Source organism: Lolium perenne, chromosome 7 (assembly GCF_019359855.2).
Source record: "Lolium perenne isolate Kyuss_39 chromosome 7, Kyuss_2.0, whole genome shotgun sequence".
NCBI lineage: Eukaryota > Viridiplantae > Streptophyta > Magnoliopsida > Poales > Poaceae > Lolium > Lolium perenne.
The window spans coordinates 36,138,100-36,153,779 of NC_067250.2; the positions used below are offsets into that span (position 1 = coordinate 36,138,100).

A 15,680-nucleotide genomic window follows, 5' to 3' on the forward strand; every position below is an offset into this window, starting at 1 on the left:
CGCAAAGGAAGACGTCCTCCAGAGGGATCGTGCCATCAACGGCTTCGGGCCGGCCATACCGGCCGAACCTGACTGACCTTTTTTACCCTCTTCTTTTTTCTTCTTTTTTCTTTGCGTGGTTTTCTGGGGCATATTCCCACCTTATGCTAAATATGCCCTCTCATGTACAGTTTGGTCGGTTTTTCCCCCTTGCTTAATGAAAAGGCAGTGCTCCTGCCGGTTGCTCCAAAAAATTTAGACAAACTTCAAACATCAATTTATAGACGGATGGAGTAGATATTTCTGTATTCATTGTCATTTTGTCAAATACGAATGTTGGATATTTTCAGATTATACAATACACTAGTACTACTACTTTTTACCCTAGATAGAACAGCCCGGAATGGAAGAAAGTAAAATGAAACCGAACCAGCCTTCGGACTCAAGCCCGGACCCGCATGTCACCCGAAGTAAAGCCGACCAGCCAAACCCCTCCTCTCCCCTGACGGCCAGCTGCGCAAGAACCACGCGACGCCGCGGCCCCGGCTTCCTCCGGGCTGCTCGCGAGTGGAGAGAGCAATGCCGATGGCGCTGGAGAGAGGCGCCCGGCTTGGCCGCGGGGTGCCGCCGCCAGCCGCGGCGTGCGGCGGCTCCTCTTCGGCTGGGCGGGGCAGCGACAGCCGTGCGGAGGCGGTGCACGTGGAGGAGGCGGAGGAGGGAGACGGGGAGGTGCAGAGCTCGCTCAGAGGCCCCTTCGACACCATGGACGCGCTCCAGGATTCCCTGCCCTGCAGGTTAGTTCCCCCAATCCGCCGCAAAGGTTGCGCCTTTGTTGGGCAGTTTCGCCAAAATCTTGGTTCGCGCACCTTTATTTTGTCGATTCATTCAATATCTCTTCAGTGCGTTGCTCGTTCCATGAGTATAGAACTGTAGATGGAATGTCGTTTCTCGATCTTCTGAAATCTATTGCGTTCCGATTTTGGGGATTCATTTGATGCTATGGAGTAATGCAGCTGTAGAAATATGGAATTTCGGTTGATCGAGTAATGCGGTGGAATGAGCATTTGACTACGATGGTTATTCTGTTATAAAATATGTGGATTTCTTCTGGGGAAATATCCATTGTTATATGCCTAAAATAATCCAATGTGCGGTTGACTTTGTAGAGGAACTGGGCATAATAGACTGTTTTACAAAGTTCAGTTCCACATCGATTTGGCTGGCGGAAGGGTTGTGCAATGTGGCGATCTGTGTCCTACCGTTTACCGACTGCTTTGGCAATTGAGGAACTTCGATAAAAAATTGTATTGTTGGTAGTTAGTACTTACTCCCTCTATGCCAAAATGTAGTGCACCTTAGTTTTTTCAAAAGTCAAATGATCTAAAGTTTGACCAAGCATTTAGAAAAATATAACAACTTCTACAGCGTCAAATACATATAACATGAATGTATATTTAATGATGATTCTAATAATATTGATTTGATTCTGATGTTTTAGATGTTGTTATAGTCTATTAGATGTTATATTTTCCTAAATACTTGGTCAAGCTTTACATCGATTGCCTTTTGAAAAAAAACTAAGATGCACTACATTTTGGCATAGAGAGAGTACTAGTTAATAGTCACAGTATTTGGTGTCAAGCAGACAATGTGGTGGGGAAGATTGAACATTTGGTCTGTGCTAGTATGTGAGGACTCACAATTCTGAAAGCAGTTTGTTAGTAGCTTATGATGAATTGCCTCTCGCATACTCATACTTTAGCTTGAGATTCTTGGCTGCCAGATGTTTCACAGGCTTGTAGCATCAGGATGCACGCTTAGTCAAGACTTCTGTTTGGCGGTTAGTTTTGTCAGGTGCCCTTTTATAAGCATGCCATGCGTTTCTTTTCATTGACCCATAGAGAACAACTCATGCCAGGCATCATAACCAAACATGCTATAAACGACGCAAGAGTCCAGAACTTCTGTTCTCTTTGGTTGTTAGTTTTGTCAGCTGCTCTTTTATAAGCATGCTACGGTTTTGCTTGCATTGACCCAGTGAACACCTCATACCAGGCATAATAACCAAACATGCTATAAAATCTCAAGAGTCCAAAACTTCTTTGTCAGGTGCTCTTTCATAAGCATGCTATGGTTTTCTTTGCATTGACCCAGTGACACCTCAAATAAGGCATAATAACCAAACATGCTATAAACGACCAAGAGTTCAAAACTTCTGTTGGTTGTGGTATCCCTAAATCTGGCACTGATACAAACGGTTATTTCTAACACTGGTCTGTTCTATGCTGAATTAAAATCACAACCAGCAGTAAGCAATCTTTAAAACACTGCAGTGATCCTTTCTATGAGGTAGCTTTATTTGAAAATGTTAAGTTCTTTGTTTAAACATAAATACAAAAACATTCCAAACTATCTATACGAAATTCAGAATGTCTTAATCTAGATATATGTACACTGTCAAGTCAATTTCGTAAAATAATACAAATGATAGTCACTGCAGCTGCACCTGATCTCTGCTACCTAGAGAAATTTATTATTATTTTCTTCCAGGATATTGTTTAGGAACCTGCAGTTGTAGCTATTGCCTTTCAGTAGTTTTTTATGATCTTATTTTGTAGACATGTTCCAAGAAACGTGTAGCTTTTTAGATTTCAATGAACATTAAGACTCTAGTTTGCTAGCAAATTTGGTATTCACGATGACAATTGAAATGCTCATGGTAGTAGATTCCTGTTCACATGGCATAGCACAATATCACTGGTATTATCCTGTTTAATTTTGAGTTATTCCCACCATAGCGAGCTTACTAATAGATTTTAATGATATATTCAGCAATGCATGCGGTTTTGCTTTTGGCAACACATTCTTTTTTTTGATAGGCACTAGAGAGTACCTTCTTTGTTGTTTATTGGTGTTCATATGTTATTGCGTTTAGATTAACCGGAAATATTTCTTATTAAATTATAAGGATTAAAGTTAGGAGAGTGCCCTACTGCACTACTAAAAAGTAAACATTTATGTGAAAGAAAATGAAAAAAAAAAATTACAAGGTGGTGTACCCAACCAGCTAACTGAGAATAATTTATTTTCTTTGCCTGGTTGATAACCATGGCAATTTTGTCATTGCAGAAGATTTTCGTATATCTTGTGGTCCAGTCGAGATGCACCAATAAAGAAAGGCAAATTAAGAGATTTTTTCCTAGAAAGATACATTCGATCACTGAAAGACTGTCCGTATTTGATATTGTAGTGTCCGAACGATGATATGTTTTGGCAAGTGCTGTGGTACTTGTCTGGCTGGTAACATCAATTTTTTCCCAATTTCTTACAGCTGCTTGCAACTTGTTATCCCTGCCTGGTATTTGCCTGTAGTAGATTCTAGGATATTGGCGTGTCTACAACACACAGAACACATCTTACATGTTACTGGCTGACCTATTTTTATTTCTCTCTATTATATAGGAGAGAGGTATCCGAATTCTACAATAGCAAATCTAGTTCTTTGGCAAATGATGGGGATGTTGTGCTCTCACCTCAATCTTCAAAAGGCCTTGCTAATCCTGAAACCCCATCACCTAAGAAGCGTAAGGGTGCTCTTCCATTCGGTATCAACGATAATGAGACCCAGAGCAAAGAGCTGAGCCCTGTCGGCGATGACACCAACAGCCCAACGACCTGCAGGAAGCCATTGAATACATCTGTTACAGGCAGATCTCCATGCAAGACCAGAAACGGCAATGAGCGTGATTCCTGTAAGAACCTGCCTTGCCAGTGCCTGCAGAGAAGGTTCACTGACATGAATGACTTTTGTTTTCCACCTGTTACCCCTCAAATTCAGCTGATCTCAGTTCAGATGGGATCTATCTCAGCGGTTGGTCAAGATGTGGCGGAGTCGTCTCGTGTGGTTTCTCCTAGGGAAAAGCGCAGGAAAAACTAGCAACACCGGCATTTTCACCGGTCAACCATTGATGTCAATTATAGACTGGAGTCCAGTGGCTAAGTATATTTTGGTCCCCATATGCAGTGCAATGATTCATACTTCATAGGGTCAGTGTTGGTTTGTATAGTGCTAGTAGCCTCTGGCTATCATCCTTGAAACATAATGAGAGGTGTTAAAATTGAGAAAGTAAGCATGCTCTACCTTATCGCCCTTATAAGCTTTGACCAACGTTTTCCTGATCTGCGCATTCTTTTGCCTACCATATGGTTTTTGTTTAATTCTCTCTGCCTTCTCTGTGAGCTTTGCTTGAATGTTGTGTGAGGCACTGGAGTTTTCTATTCTTCAAGCATTTTTTCTTCTTATTAGGCATAGTTGATAACTCTCAGTCTCTCCTGCATGTGAAGAGAAAGTAGCAGGTGCAAACCACGTTTGCTGAAAACTCCGTGGAAAACTATGTTCAGTAGTTACAACCCATCTTTACAAAAAACTACTGTGTGGTAGGAGGGAGATATTCTCGAAACGTGCATAAGTTCCAACTCATACTCATTTCATAGGTATACTAAAAAAACAAATTCTTCAACAAACAGTAATCTCTATTACGTGTACTCCTGATAATAACATTATTGTATGGGATGGAGGGAGTACCGTTTAATGGCTACTATGCACTGTTTGATTTGTTTTTTTACACCGCCTAAATTGTTTTGAGTTTGAACTTAAAATTTGCATGTTTATAAAACCCCCACTTCTCAAACATGTTTTATTTTCTTTAGAATTGTTTCAAACATATTAACATGACTTAGAAATTGTCCTGTTTGATAACTCACGTAATTATGCTAAAATTTTGGTATTGTTGTTGTTGTTTCTTCAGAGTCAGATTCTCATGTTCCAGAATATTAGTTGCATACGCGAACCAGTTTTCCCAATATGCATTGCAGGCAGCGGCCATAGACAGAAGGTGGACACCAAGCAGTTCAGCAAAACGTGAGCGATATACTACCAGTGAAGTAAAACTAAACGGAGAGTCATGACGGTCCTGAGTGGCGCCCAGCCATCCGAGAGACAGTCCTGCGCTTCATGGGGCAATCCAAAGACATCTAACCACCTGCCACTCAATTGAATCCCTACATACCCAGCCAGGCCCCAGTCAAGTTGAGTTTCTGTACTCGCGCTCACGAGGATTGCGTTGCCATCGCACCGGCACCGCCCACTTTGCCCCACTCCGTGTCAATCATCAAAGATTCACAGGGCAACTCAGGACACCTGCCGCTTGCAACCATTCCATTCCAATCTCATCTCCACCACCATGCCATTGCCATCCGGCCCCAGCTCGGCTGGTTGATGCAGCTTCACATCATTCATTGAGTCACACCTCCCCTGACACGTTCCGGACAAAAGCTACCTGCAGGCTCCACGACACATGCACGGTACAACCACGCTGCGATGCCGGGGAGCCAAAGTTGAAAATCAGGTCGTAGCTGAATTTAGTTTTCTCTTCAGGTTCACCAGATGCTGTGCAACAAAAACAGTGGCATCGCAATACAGTAAGCGGGAGAACAGACGACACCCCTACTGTTTTTTCCATCTCCTAACAAGATCACCACACCACAGACCAGGCAATTCACAGCATCACAGTCCATGAAAGGTCGACAAGAGATCCATTACAAAACTACTAGGTTAGAGATAAAAAGGAGAGGCTAAGTGGCTTTTTTACAGAAGAGCGCCACCGATCCAGAGAATCATTCTTTCTCACGGTTAATCTCCAGGCACCCAGGACATATTTAGACAAAATGTGAGCTACATAGCTCCTGCTACTGCTACTCCACTTCACTTCTACCTGCACCCGCCACCCGAGTTCCACGTCGGCAGACGCCGCTGCTGCTCTACTCGGTGTTGTGGGAGATGGCCTCGCCGAACTTGAGGAACAGCTCCGCGTCCGACGTGCTCGACGAAGTTGCGCAAGAGAGCGCTCCAGCGCCACGCAGGCTGACATACTCGTTGGCGTAGCTCGGGAGGATGGCCTGCGTCTGTGGAGACGACGGCGGCTGGGTGGGCTTCGGCGGCGGGTCAGGGTGCACGAGGCAGTCCAGGACACGCACCACCTCATGCATCGTCGGTCGATCGGACGGCTGCCTCTTGGTGCAGAGGAGCGCCAGCTGGAATATCTTCTTCACCTCGCCGAGATCTTGGCAGGTGTCTGAGATGTCAGGGTCGACCGTCTCCATCACCGCGTTGCTTGCCGTCTTCGATAGGATCTGCATTTGCAACAGTACAAACTGTGAAATCTGTTTCATTGCGGTGTAACTTGTATATATCACAAGTATCTGGTCTGATTCGGAGATGAGTTAAATGCTAAATGCCAAGGGGGGGCAAATATTTGGAGTGACACTGTAATTTGTAGCTTTCCATCTACATGATTGACAGACGGGGGACAAAAATGGCAGGCTTTAGGGGACGGGATCACTGCTACTTATAATGGAGCTTTCAATGGCCATATGCGATGGATCAGTCCACACCACAGGTCCACAGTTGCAGATAGATCTACACACATGATGGGGGTTTCATGTTGCTGGTCCCCTTGCAGGAACATAAGCCTAATGGGGATCATCCAGCAATTATTGGCACTACCAGAATCCAAAGCAAAATAGGCGGAAGAAAACAACGCACTAAGCTGAGGAACTGCAAGAGAATGGAAGATTAGTTACCGAGTGATGGAGATTGCACTCGTTGTCCACGGGCTTTTTGCCAGTCAGCAGCTCCAGCAGAACAATGCCATAGCTGTAGACATCAGACTTCTCGTTGAGGCGGGAGGTGCGCGCATACTCGGGATCAATGTATCCAATGGTGCCCATGACATAGGTCGACGTGTGAGTCTTTGAAACACATAAGCTCTTAGCAATGCCAAAATCCGTAAGGTGGGACTCGTAATCTTTGTCGAGGAGAATATTCTTTGATTTTACATCCCTGTGGATTATTCTCGGACTGCAGTCATGGTGAAGGTAAGCCAGGCCTTGAGCAGCACCAAGAGCAATCCTAAGGCGAGTCTCCCAATCAAGTTTTTTCTTCTTGGATGGACCTTCTAGAATTAAAAAAGAACAGTGTTATGATACCATAACAGTCCATCAACTACATGATCAAAAAATAAGCAGGACTAGAAATGTGCTTTACTGTTCTGTGGCAGATGAACAGAAAAAGACCTTCGAAATCAAAATAAAATACAAGTGCTAGCTATGGATCACTGACACTAAATTAGCCTCAGCATTGTAAAAACTGTGTCAATGAGTTGGTGGCAAAGTGCACTTACCATGTAAAACATCCCAGAGGCTGCCATTTTCCATGTACTCGTAGAAGAGAAGATTCCCAACAGGTGAGAGGGAGTATCCTTGAAGGCTGACTAAATTCCGGTGTTTGATACTGCCAACAGTCTCAAGCTCAGTCTGGAATTGTTTCAGGCTTTGCGGGTACTGGGCATACAACTTTTTGACTGCCACCGGTGTGCAGTTCTTCAGAACACATTTGTAAACTGTGCTCGATGCCCCATACCCAATGATGTATTTCTCACTCAAGTTCTCAGTCATCCGCATTATGTCTTCATATACATGAAGGGCCATGTTCATATTAAGTATCACTAGCTTGGGCGGAACATTGCTCACTGCAACAACATGCAAATTTATTACAGAAGACTATTTAGTGTTAAAGGATCAATTATGGTCTATGAGTGGGCAGTCAAGATATGCCGACAAGATATTATAGTTTAATAGAACACATTAATTAACTAGACATGACTTCTATGGAAACGTAAAACTTGCCAATTAGGTATGTCGATGCATTACCTGGTTTGCTTACAGAGTCATCTTTGAAAGCAGGAGGGCTGTGCGGCCTACAAACAGCTACTAGAATCATCAGGAGAATAACGAGCCCACCCAGAGCAATGCCTAGTATTGCAGCCTTTGAGATTAGTGCTGCATAGAAAAACCAGGGCAGAATGACAGTATATTAGAATGAAGAAAATGTGCATATTCGGAAGTTAATATGGAAATGCTATTTTTACGTTTCTCTTGGTGGCTGGAGGAACGGCATGAGCCAACCCAATATCCACATAGTCCAGGATTACCCAAGAAGCTGAAGGAAGGGCCAGATTGTTAAACTACTGTTTCGAAATCTGATTGTAAGGGTGAAACAGTGATTGAAATGATAAAGCACACTACCTGTCAGGTGTAAATCTTGAAAAGTTGTTATCAGTAGGGACAACACCAGCCAAATTATTGTACGACATATTTCTGTTCACAGAGGCAAGAATATAATGTCAGCAAAATCAAACAGCCACACTGCTCAAAACTTCTTTGGGAACTTACAAAATATTTAGACTGAAGCAGTTCACCAATGAAGAGACATCCCCAGTTATATTGTTATTTTCCAATTTACTGCAAGAGCGAATAATAGAGAGATTAATTAATAATCAGCCGAGACTACATACTGAACCTTCTACAAAACTTACTGATTAAGCAAAACTACGTGACAGGAAAAGATATGACTCACAGCAACATCAGATTCTGTAGCATTCCAAGTTCTTGAGGAATCAGACCACCAAGATGGTTATTGGACAAGTCACTGAAATAACACCCAAGTAATTCAATATAGCATCCAAGGAACTAACTGTTGAAAGGACTATGATTAGATCACAATGTACTTACATCTCCATGATACTCCTCAAGTTACCAAACTCCGCAGGGATGAATCCGATAAGACTATTCTTGCTCAGGTTACTAGAGAAAAAAGTTCAAATATCAACACACTTTTTATGCATGCAACCAAATATCAACGCATGATGGTGGAAATAAACTCAAAATCATAGATGAAAACACTTACAGTCTCAGTAGATGCTCCAAGCTGCCTATGGCTGATGGAATCGGACCAGTAATCATGTTACAGGATAAGTCCCTGGTACATGTATTTTCATTATACATGGCATGGCATTAAAAGAATATTCTCAAGAACTAATGAGATAATCGGACTTACAAGATGTCCAAATTGTTGATTCTTGATAGCTCAATAGGAATAGGACCACTCAAAGAATTTGACGACAGATTCCTGAATAAACAGATGAACACAAGTCGAAAATGAACAAGCAGACAAGGTTGCACTTAATATGCACTATGCATATCAAACAATTTAAAGTACAATCGGCAAAGTTTATTCGAATTCACCATAGCACAATTTAATCATAAAACCATAACTTACAAAGAGGTCATGCTCTCAAGTTTAGACAATGAACGGGGAATGGTCCCATTTAACTTGTTGCCATGAGCATTGCTGTAAGAAAAATCAACACATTACATGTATATTCCTGAAACTGCAAGTGCCACAAAAAAAATCTGCTCTTACAAGCTATTGAGATTCAGACAAGAACTTATGTTGTTGGGAATTGGTCCTTCTAGGCTATTGTTTGCAAGGTTCCTGTGAAGCAAGAGAAACAAACTGCTTGTGTAACTACCACATTAAAAAAATCACAACATGTATTAAAGGGTTTAAAAAGGACTTACAAATCATACAAGCCTGTAAGCTTTCCCAGCTCTGGCGGAATGAGCCCCGTAAGTTCATTATCATTTAGTTCTCTGCATTTAGATATTTGTCAACAAAACAGAAAGCAAGATAAACTGAAATGTAGTATGTAAAAAAGAGAGAAACGTTGCCACTAACAGGTAATGAAGCGTTGACATATTCCCAAGCTCTGGCGGTATTGTCCCAGTTAACCTATTGCCTTGCATGTATCTACCAGGCCATGATATATCTTGATTCAGAAATGTACTTACATGGAACTTTCATAGAAGAGAAATGTCAGGATTCTTAAGCAGACAAAGGAAGCTTACAGTTTCTCAGTGTATGTCAGGTTTCCTAGTATGGATGGTATTGGGCCAGATAATTGGTTGTAACTCAGATCTCTGTAATTATTAAAGGTCAGCCAATAATATATCTTGCAAGATACCAAAAAACAGTTCTTTCTTTACTGGTGAGACTATAATCTAGATCATATGAAGCTCATCATAGGACTTACAGTACAGCAAGTGCCTGCATGAGGCCAATAACTGATGGAATAGGACCAGTGAACTTGTTCCCTTGCAAGGACCTGATACAGAAATATACACAACTCAGCATCGTGGTGTTAATTCTATAAAGCATGCAATTCAAGAAGATAAGTTGCATTTAAAATAACCACCACATACAGTGTAGCAACTTGAAGGAAACCAATGTTGAACGGGATTGAACCAGTCAATTGATTGTAAGACAAATCCCTACCATTGCAAAATGTTAGAAAAACTTTCCGAATGGAAAGTACAATAATCATGCCAGGCAGGGCAAGAACGTAGATACGTACAAGACCTGAAAACTCGTACAGTTGCCAATTGTGTCTGGTATCTGCCCAGTCAAGCTATTGTTTTTCACATCACTGGTCAGGTGAATACAAAGTTAGAGCCGGATAGAGAATGGTTCAACCATGTGAGATTGGAAAGCAGCATACTTACAAGTACCAAAGGCCGGTCAACTGGCACATATCCGGGGAGAGGCTTCCTTCTAAATGATTGCCGCGCAATCCCCTAAATACAATCAACTTTGGTTAGCCAAAAGTACATAAAATGTAGCATTTTCAAACTGCCCCATGTGCATAAATTTTTTATAAGCATACACGAATTTGCCCGGCTAATTTTCAGGCAATAAACATACTACTAATAATGCAACTACAGAAATAGCACTACTACAAATCTTTTAACAGGACACAAATTTAAGAAATGACTTACAAGTATTGAAGAACCTCATTCCAATAGATTAGTCTTGGTATCTCCCCACTCAGTTTGTTTTGAGCCAAGTCCCTAAGGTGCAGATCACATTAGAAGTTGTAAACATACTAAATATAATTCCACAACATTAATCAAGCTGGAACTTACAAAATCTTCAAATTTGGGAGCTGTGATAGCGTAGACGGGATTGCGCCTACCAGCTGGTTGTTCTTCAATATCCTAGAAAATCACGAACATACATGATCACCTACAACTTCCAAAACATTTGTTTAAAAAAGGCATTTCAGAAGGAAAACAGGCCCTACAAGGTTTCAATGTGCTTCAGCTTGGATACCGAGAACGGTATGTCGCCATCAAGGTTGTTGAAGGACAAATCCCTAAATCAAGAACAAATGTTAAATCATCTATAGTCTCCAAAACCTGGGGAAGCAGCATCTTGGTGAGTCCACTCACAGCGTTTTGATCGACGAGCAGTCGCCAATCTCATCGGGGATCTGGCCGGTGAGCCCATTCGACTTCAAATCACTGCACGCCAAATACACAAAGTTAACATAAGCCAACAACCAGGAAGTTACACTCCAATCAACAACAAAGGCAAGCAAGAAAGCACATCCGTACATGGAGACGAGGCTCTTCAAGCTGCCGACGGCCGGAGAGATCTCGCCCTCGAGGTTGAGCCCGGAGAGGTTCCTGCATCGCATTGTATCAACACGCTGCGTCAGGGACCGGAGACGGTGCGGGGGTTGGGGGAGGGAAGAAGCAAACTTTTCATAGGCAGCAGTCTCGATCTTACAGCGCGGCCACGGCGAAGGTGACGTTGTCGCAGAGGACGCCGCGCCAGGAGCAATAGTCGTTGCCGGACCAGTCGTACAGCACGTTGCCGACGTTGCGGAAGGACTTCTTCACCTCCAGCAGCGTCGCCCCTGCAGGATGTGATGTAACCCCAGCCACATTAGCAACAGGCAATAGATTCAGGATCAGTAGAATCTGACGAAATGATTTCATCCCCAAAAAAGAAACCAAGAATAAGTAGAGTTGCTCGAGATGGTATCAATGATCATCCTTAGTCTTGAAGGCAAGAAGCTATCAAGAACGAACGATTTGGAAAGCACAAAAAACAGCGCAGTGCTAAAGCAAAAGATTAAGGGTGCTAAGATGAATGCTGATAGTTAGCAACATTTTGATCTTATTGGGAAAGAACCACTGTGACACTAAACAAACGCATAAAAAGGAAGGAAAATCTGAAGCTTGCAAGTTCGAATAACTGAAGAAAGAATGCAAGATTCAATGTTCAGAACATTTCTTTGTATCAGCAGCGGTTGCTGCTATGAAGAACAGAGCAAGAATGCGGATTAAAACAGAACAGAACAAAAGAGGAAAAAACCTCGTTTTGAAAACACCTGATGAACTATGCAGTGACTACTACCTCCAAAATAGTATCAAGAACTGTCCCATGGATAAGGAAAAGTGGAGAGAAGATAGATAAGAGAAGGGGGCGCAACTCACAAGGATTAGTTAAGTATTAGACCTGGGTTAAAGCAATATAAAAATGCAGCGGAAGCACTGGAGAATCCCCAACTGCCTCCGAAAAGCGCGTACTTGCCGCGCTAATAAAATACTAATCCCACCCCTGATCGAATCTCTGCTCCCCAGCACACAAACCAAACCAAACAAACTCGCAAGAACAAAAACAATAGCGAAGATGCGGAAGGAGAAACCAACCGTCGTCCGCGACGGCGCCGGCTACGAGGAGGAAGAAGGCAATGACCGCCGCCGTCGAGGTGGTCGTCGCCATGGCCGCTGGTGCCGAGCTCTGAATCATCGTGCAGGCAGTGACATTTACAGAAGAGATGGGGAGAGGAGCGCTGCGGAGTACAATACGGAGAGCGAAGCTCGCGTGCCGCTGCTGCTACTGGTGTGCAGAGCAGTGAAGTGCGCCTTAATGGGGAGGAGTTCTTGGTTGGTTTCTCGGGCTCTGCTTTGCGAGCACTCGCGCTGCCGGCTCGGTGACAGCGAGTAGCCGTATGGCTGGGCGATAGAGTGGCAGGCCTACGATATGTGGGAGAGCGTGTAGGCTGCTTGGCTTGGCTGTAGCTCGGAGCTCTAGAGAAAGAGTTCAGAGAGGTTCCTTGTGGGGGTGAGATAGTGAGGGAGGAGAGAGAAGGGAGATGGACACTGAGAGGTCACATCGGCGTCCGAGTTTTTTCTCTCTCTATCTGGTTGGTCTAGCTAGGGATGAGTAGGGCTCGAGTCATACAGTTGAGAGGGCATAGCTCCTCCATGACATGTGGGGCCACAAGGATAAATGCTCACAGGTAAAACTGCTGCAAAATAGGGGCCACAACACCTTCGAGTGGAGTATTCACTAGGTTGTATAAAAATATAAATACAAAAAATTGCCTAACTCTAGTGCTTCAAATCCTCCTACATTTTGGCATATTTCATTGCATCTTGAAAGCATAATATTTTTAAAGTTGTTTAAGTTTAAGCAAGTAAAAGGTACTTCTTCCGTCCAAAATTAGTTTTTAGCAACTTTTTTCGAAAATGAGCGAACCTATGCACTAAAACATGTGTACATGCATCTATATCTACACCGAATTTGTCCAAAGCTGCAACAACTAGTTAGGGACTGAGGGGCTCATATATATCATGTGATTAATGGCATCTTTCATTCGTTCGATTCTAAAAGAACAAGAAATATGAGAAATGCATTAACTGAAATGTCCCATTTTAAACCTATAAGATTTGTGTGGTTTCTTTTGGAACGGAAGAAGGGTCCAGAGGACATCCAAGCTTCATTCACAGTGGTGGGACAAAGTTTCATAAATGGCAAAGAAAAAGGAATTTACACCATAGTCCTTGCAAATTACAAAAAGGTCCCCGTAGAAAATTCTGAAGCGCGATACGATCCTTCTCCATGGTCGTAATTGTCGGCCTCAAAGTAACAGCCGCTAGCTCCATCTCAGGGACGAAACCACTTGAGTTGGAGTCGATGTTAAGGAGTCGTGCTGAAGCCAAATATCCTCCCATCATAGAGAAGAAGAACCCTCGTAGCAGGAGACCCCAGTGTGCGGAGAGACCCCGTCGGTCAAAGATAGTGGCGGCGCACCTAATCGTCGCTTGGCAACCTTGATGTCAAAGCTTCACCATCTTCTCTAACACTACCCCTTTCCTGCTTGTCTTCATGACGACCATAGTGAGGAGGATAACCTCATCCCAAGGTTATTTAGGAGGGGAATGGAAAAAGTATTTTCAACCATCGTCATCGCCATTCCTCTAGAGCACGACGGGCAGAAACACCCCGCAAAAAACCTCGGTACCAATCTTTCGCGCGACATGGTGCCATACTACACATAGGCAAAAAAAAAAAACAAGAACCCTAGATCTACTAGTACTAATATTATGCATAGAGGACTGACATCCCATCGCCTCTGGATCCCTCGGCGTAGATTTATTACATAAGTTTATTGTCCACGTATTCAATGAGAAAGTATTATTCAAAAAAAATGTAAAACGATACAAATTCTCTAGGCATTGTTTTTTTCGGGATTTCCTTCATTGTTGTTTGCAGCATTGTTGCAAACATGTTGTCACATGTGCTCGACCAAATCAGCCTGGAGCTGGTTGTGTACAGCTAGATCCCTAATTTCGTGGTGCACATGGAGGGTATCCTAGAATGATGACGGCCCACCTTGAGGAGTAACCAACTCTTCCTGGCCATCCTACTCATTATCAAACAGTGAATCATCCCGCTCTACCTCAACAATCATGTTATGCATGATTACACAAGCGGTCATCACCTCCCACAGAGTTTGGACACACCATGCTCTAGCAGGGTGTCTGACGATAGCCCAACGAGGTTGGAGAATGCCAAACGCCCGCTCGACATCTTTCCGGGCTGCCTCTTGCTCTTTGGCTAACCTTGCCTCCTGCTCTGAGCTGGGACGCCGGATTGTCTTCACGAGTGTAGCCCGAGATGGATAGATACCATCAGCAAGGTAGTACCCCTTGTTGTAGTGGTGTCCATTGATCTCAAAATGCACATTAGGGGACTGAGCGTATGGTAGCCTATCAAACACCGGAGAGCGCTGCAGCACATTGATGTCATTGTGCGAGCCAGCCATTCCGAAGAATGAGTGTCAAATCCATGTGTCATGTGAAGCAACAGCTTCAAGAATCACTGTGCACCCCAAAGGGGCAGTTCTTCCACTCTCAGTGCATGCAGTCTATGCTGCCAAGCATCCCAGGAAACCACTTGGAAACGATGATTGACAACAGACGAGTTGTGTCCTCTGCATTAGGTTGCCAGAGATATTGTTCTCCGAACACACTGATCACCGCTCTGTCGAACATGTACATCGCTTCCAAGCAGGTCGACTCACTCATGCGCGTGTACTCATCAACGAAATCACCGGCAACACCATATGCGAGCATCATAATCGATGCCGTGCATTTCTGGTACGAAGAGAGGCCTACCTTGCCAATTGCATCCACTTTGGCGCAGAAGTAGTTGTCGTAGACCTTGATGCCATCCATTATCCGGGTGAACAACGATCTGGGCATCCGAAAACGACGGCGAAACATGAACGGCGTGAACAATGCCTTAGTAGTCGTTGAAGAGCTGGTCGTGGTCGCGTTCTCTTTTGCGGTCCAAGGCGGCCGCGCGCCCCGACAAGGACCCCCGGTACACGGGGATCTGCGAGACATTGTGCTCGTGGATGATCAGCGCAGCCTCCGTGAGAAAGTCGTCGTCGGACTCCTCGTCTGACGACGTGTCGATGAAGTTCTTGAAGAAGTACTCATCGTCGCTGTCCACCATGATCTACAGATGAAATGGGACAAATTTTAGATCGCTCATTTCATCGAACACCTCGCAGGCGGAGGCCATCCAATGCGTTCGTAGGGACCTGCATGCAATGGCCGTCCCAGCAACTTGCGGGCTGAAAACACGGTGCACGAGAGCTCAC

At 43.8% G+C, this 15,680-nt stretch overlaps 2 protein-coding genes across 2 annotated transcripts; one reads left to right on the forward strand and one right to left on the reverse strand.

Moving 5' to 3' along the window:
• Positions 1–421: 421 nt before the first annotated feature.
• On the forward strand, positions 422–4,149 carry LOC127317819 (uncharacterized). The gene is made up of 2 exons (XM_051348409.2): positions 422–773; positions 3,442–4,149. Exons 1-2 carry the CDS (start codon positions 559–561, stop codon positions 3,914–3,916), a joined length of 690 nt encoding a protein of 229 aa, XP_051204369.1. The 5' UTR covers positions 422–558; the 3' UTR covers positions 3,917–4,149.
• A 1,387-nt stretch (positions 4,150–5,536) lies between these two features.
• LOC127317818 (LRR receptor-like serine/threonine-protein kinase ER1) lies at positions 5,537–12,841 on the reverse strand. Its single transcript, XM_051348407.2, has 27 exons — positions 12,436–12,841; positions 11,507–11,636; positions 11,332–11,403; positions 11,167–11,238; positions 11,019–11,090; positions 10,861–10,932; positions 10,714–10,785; positions 10,441–10,512; positions 10,293–10,364; positions 10,141–10,209; positions 9,972–10,043; positions 9,787–9,858; positions 9,617–9,688; positions 9,460–9,531; positions 9,302–9,373; positions 9,158–9,229; positions 8,936–9,007; positions 8,786–8,857; positions 8,611–8,682; positions 8,456–8,527; positions 8,272–8,340; positions 8,125–8,196; positions 7,968–8,038; positions 7,750–7,878; positions 7,221–7,568; positions 6,622–6,995; positions 5,537–6,171 (listed from the first exon to the last, which is right to left on the reverse strand). The coding sequence occupies exons 1-27, from the start codon at positions 12,533–12,535 to the stop codon at positions 5,800–5,802; spliced, it is 2,958 nt and encodes a 985-aa protein (XP_051204367.1). The 5' UTR covers positions 12,536–12,841; the 3' UTR covers positions 5,537–5,799.
• Between the last annotated feature and the right edge of the window lie 2,839 nt (positions 12,842–15,680).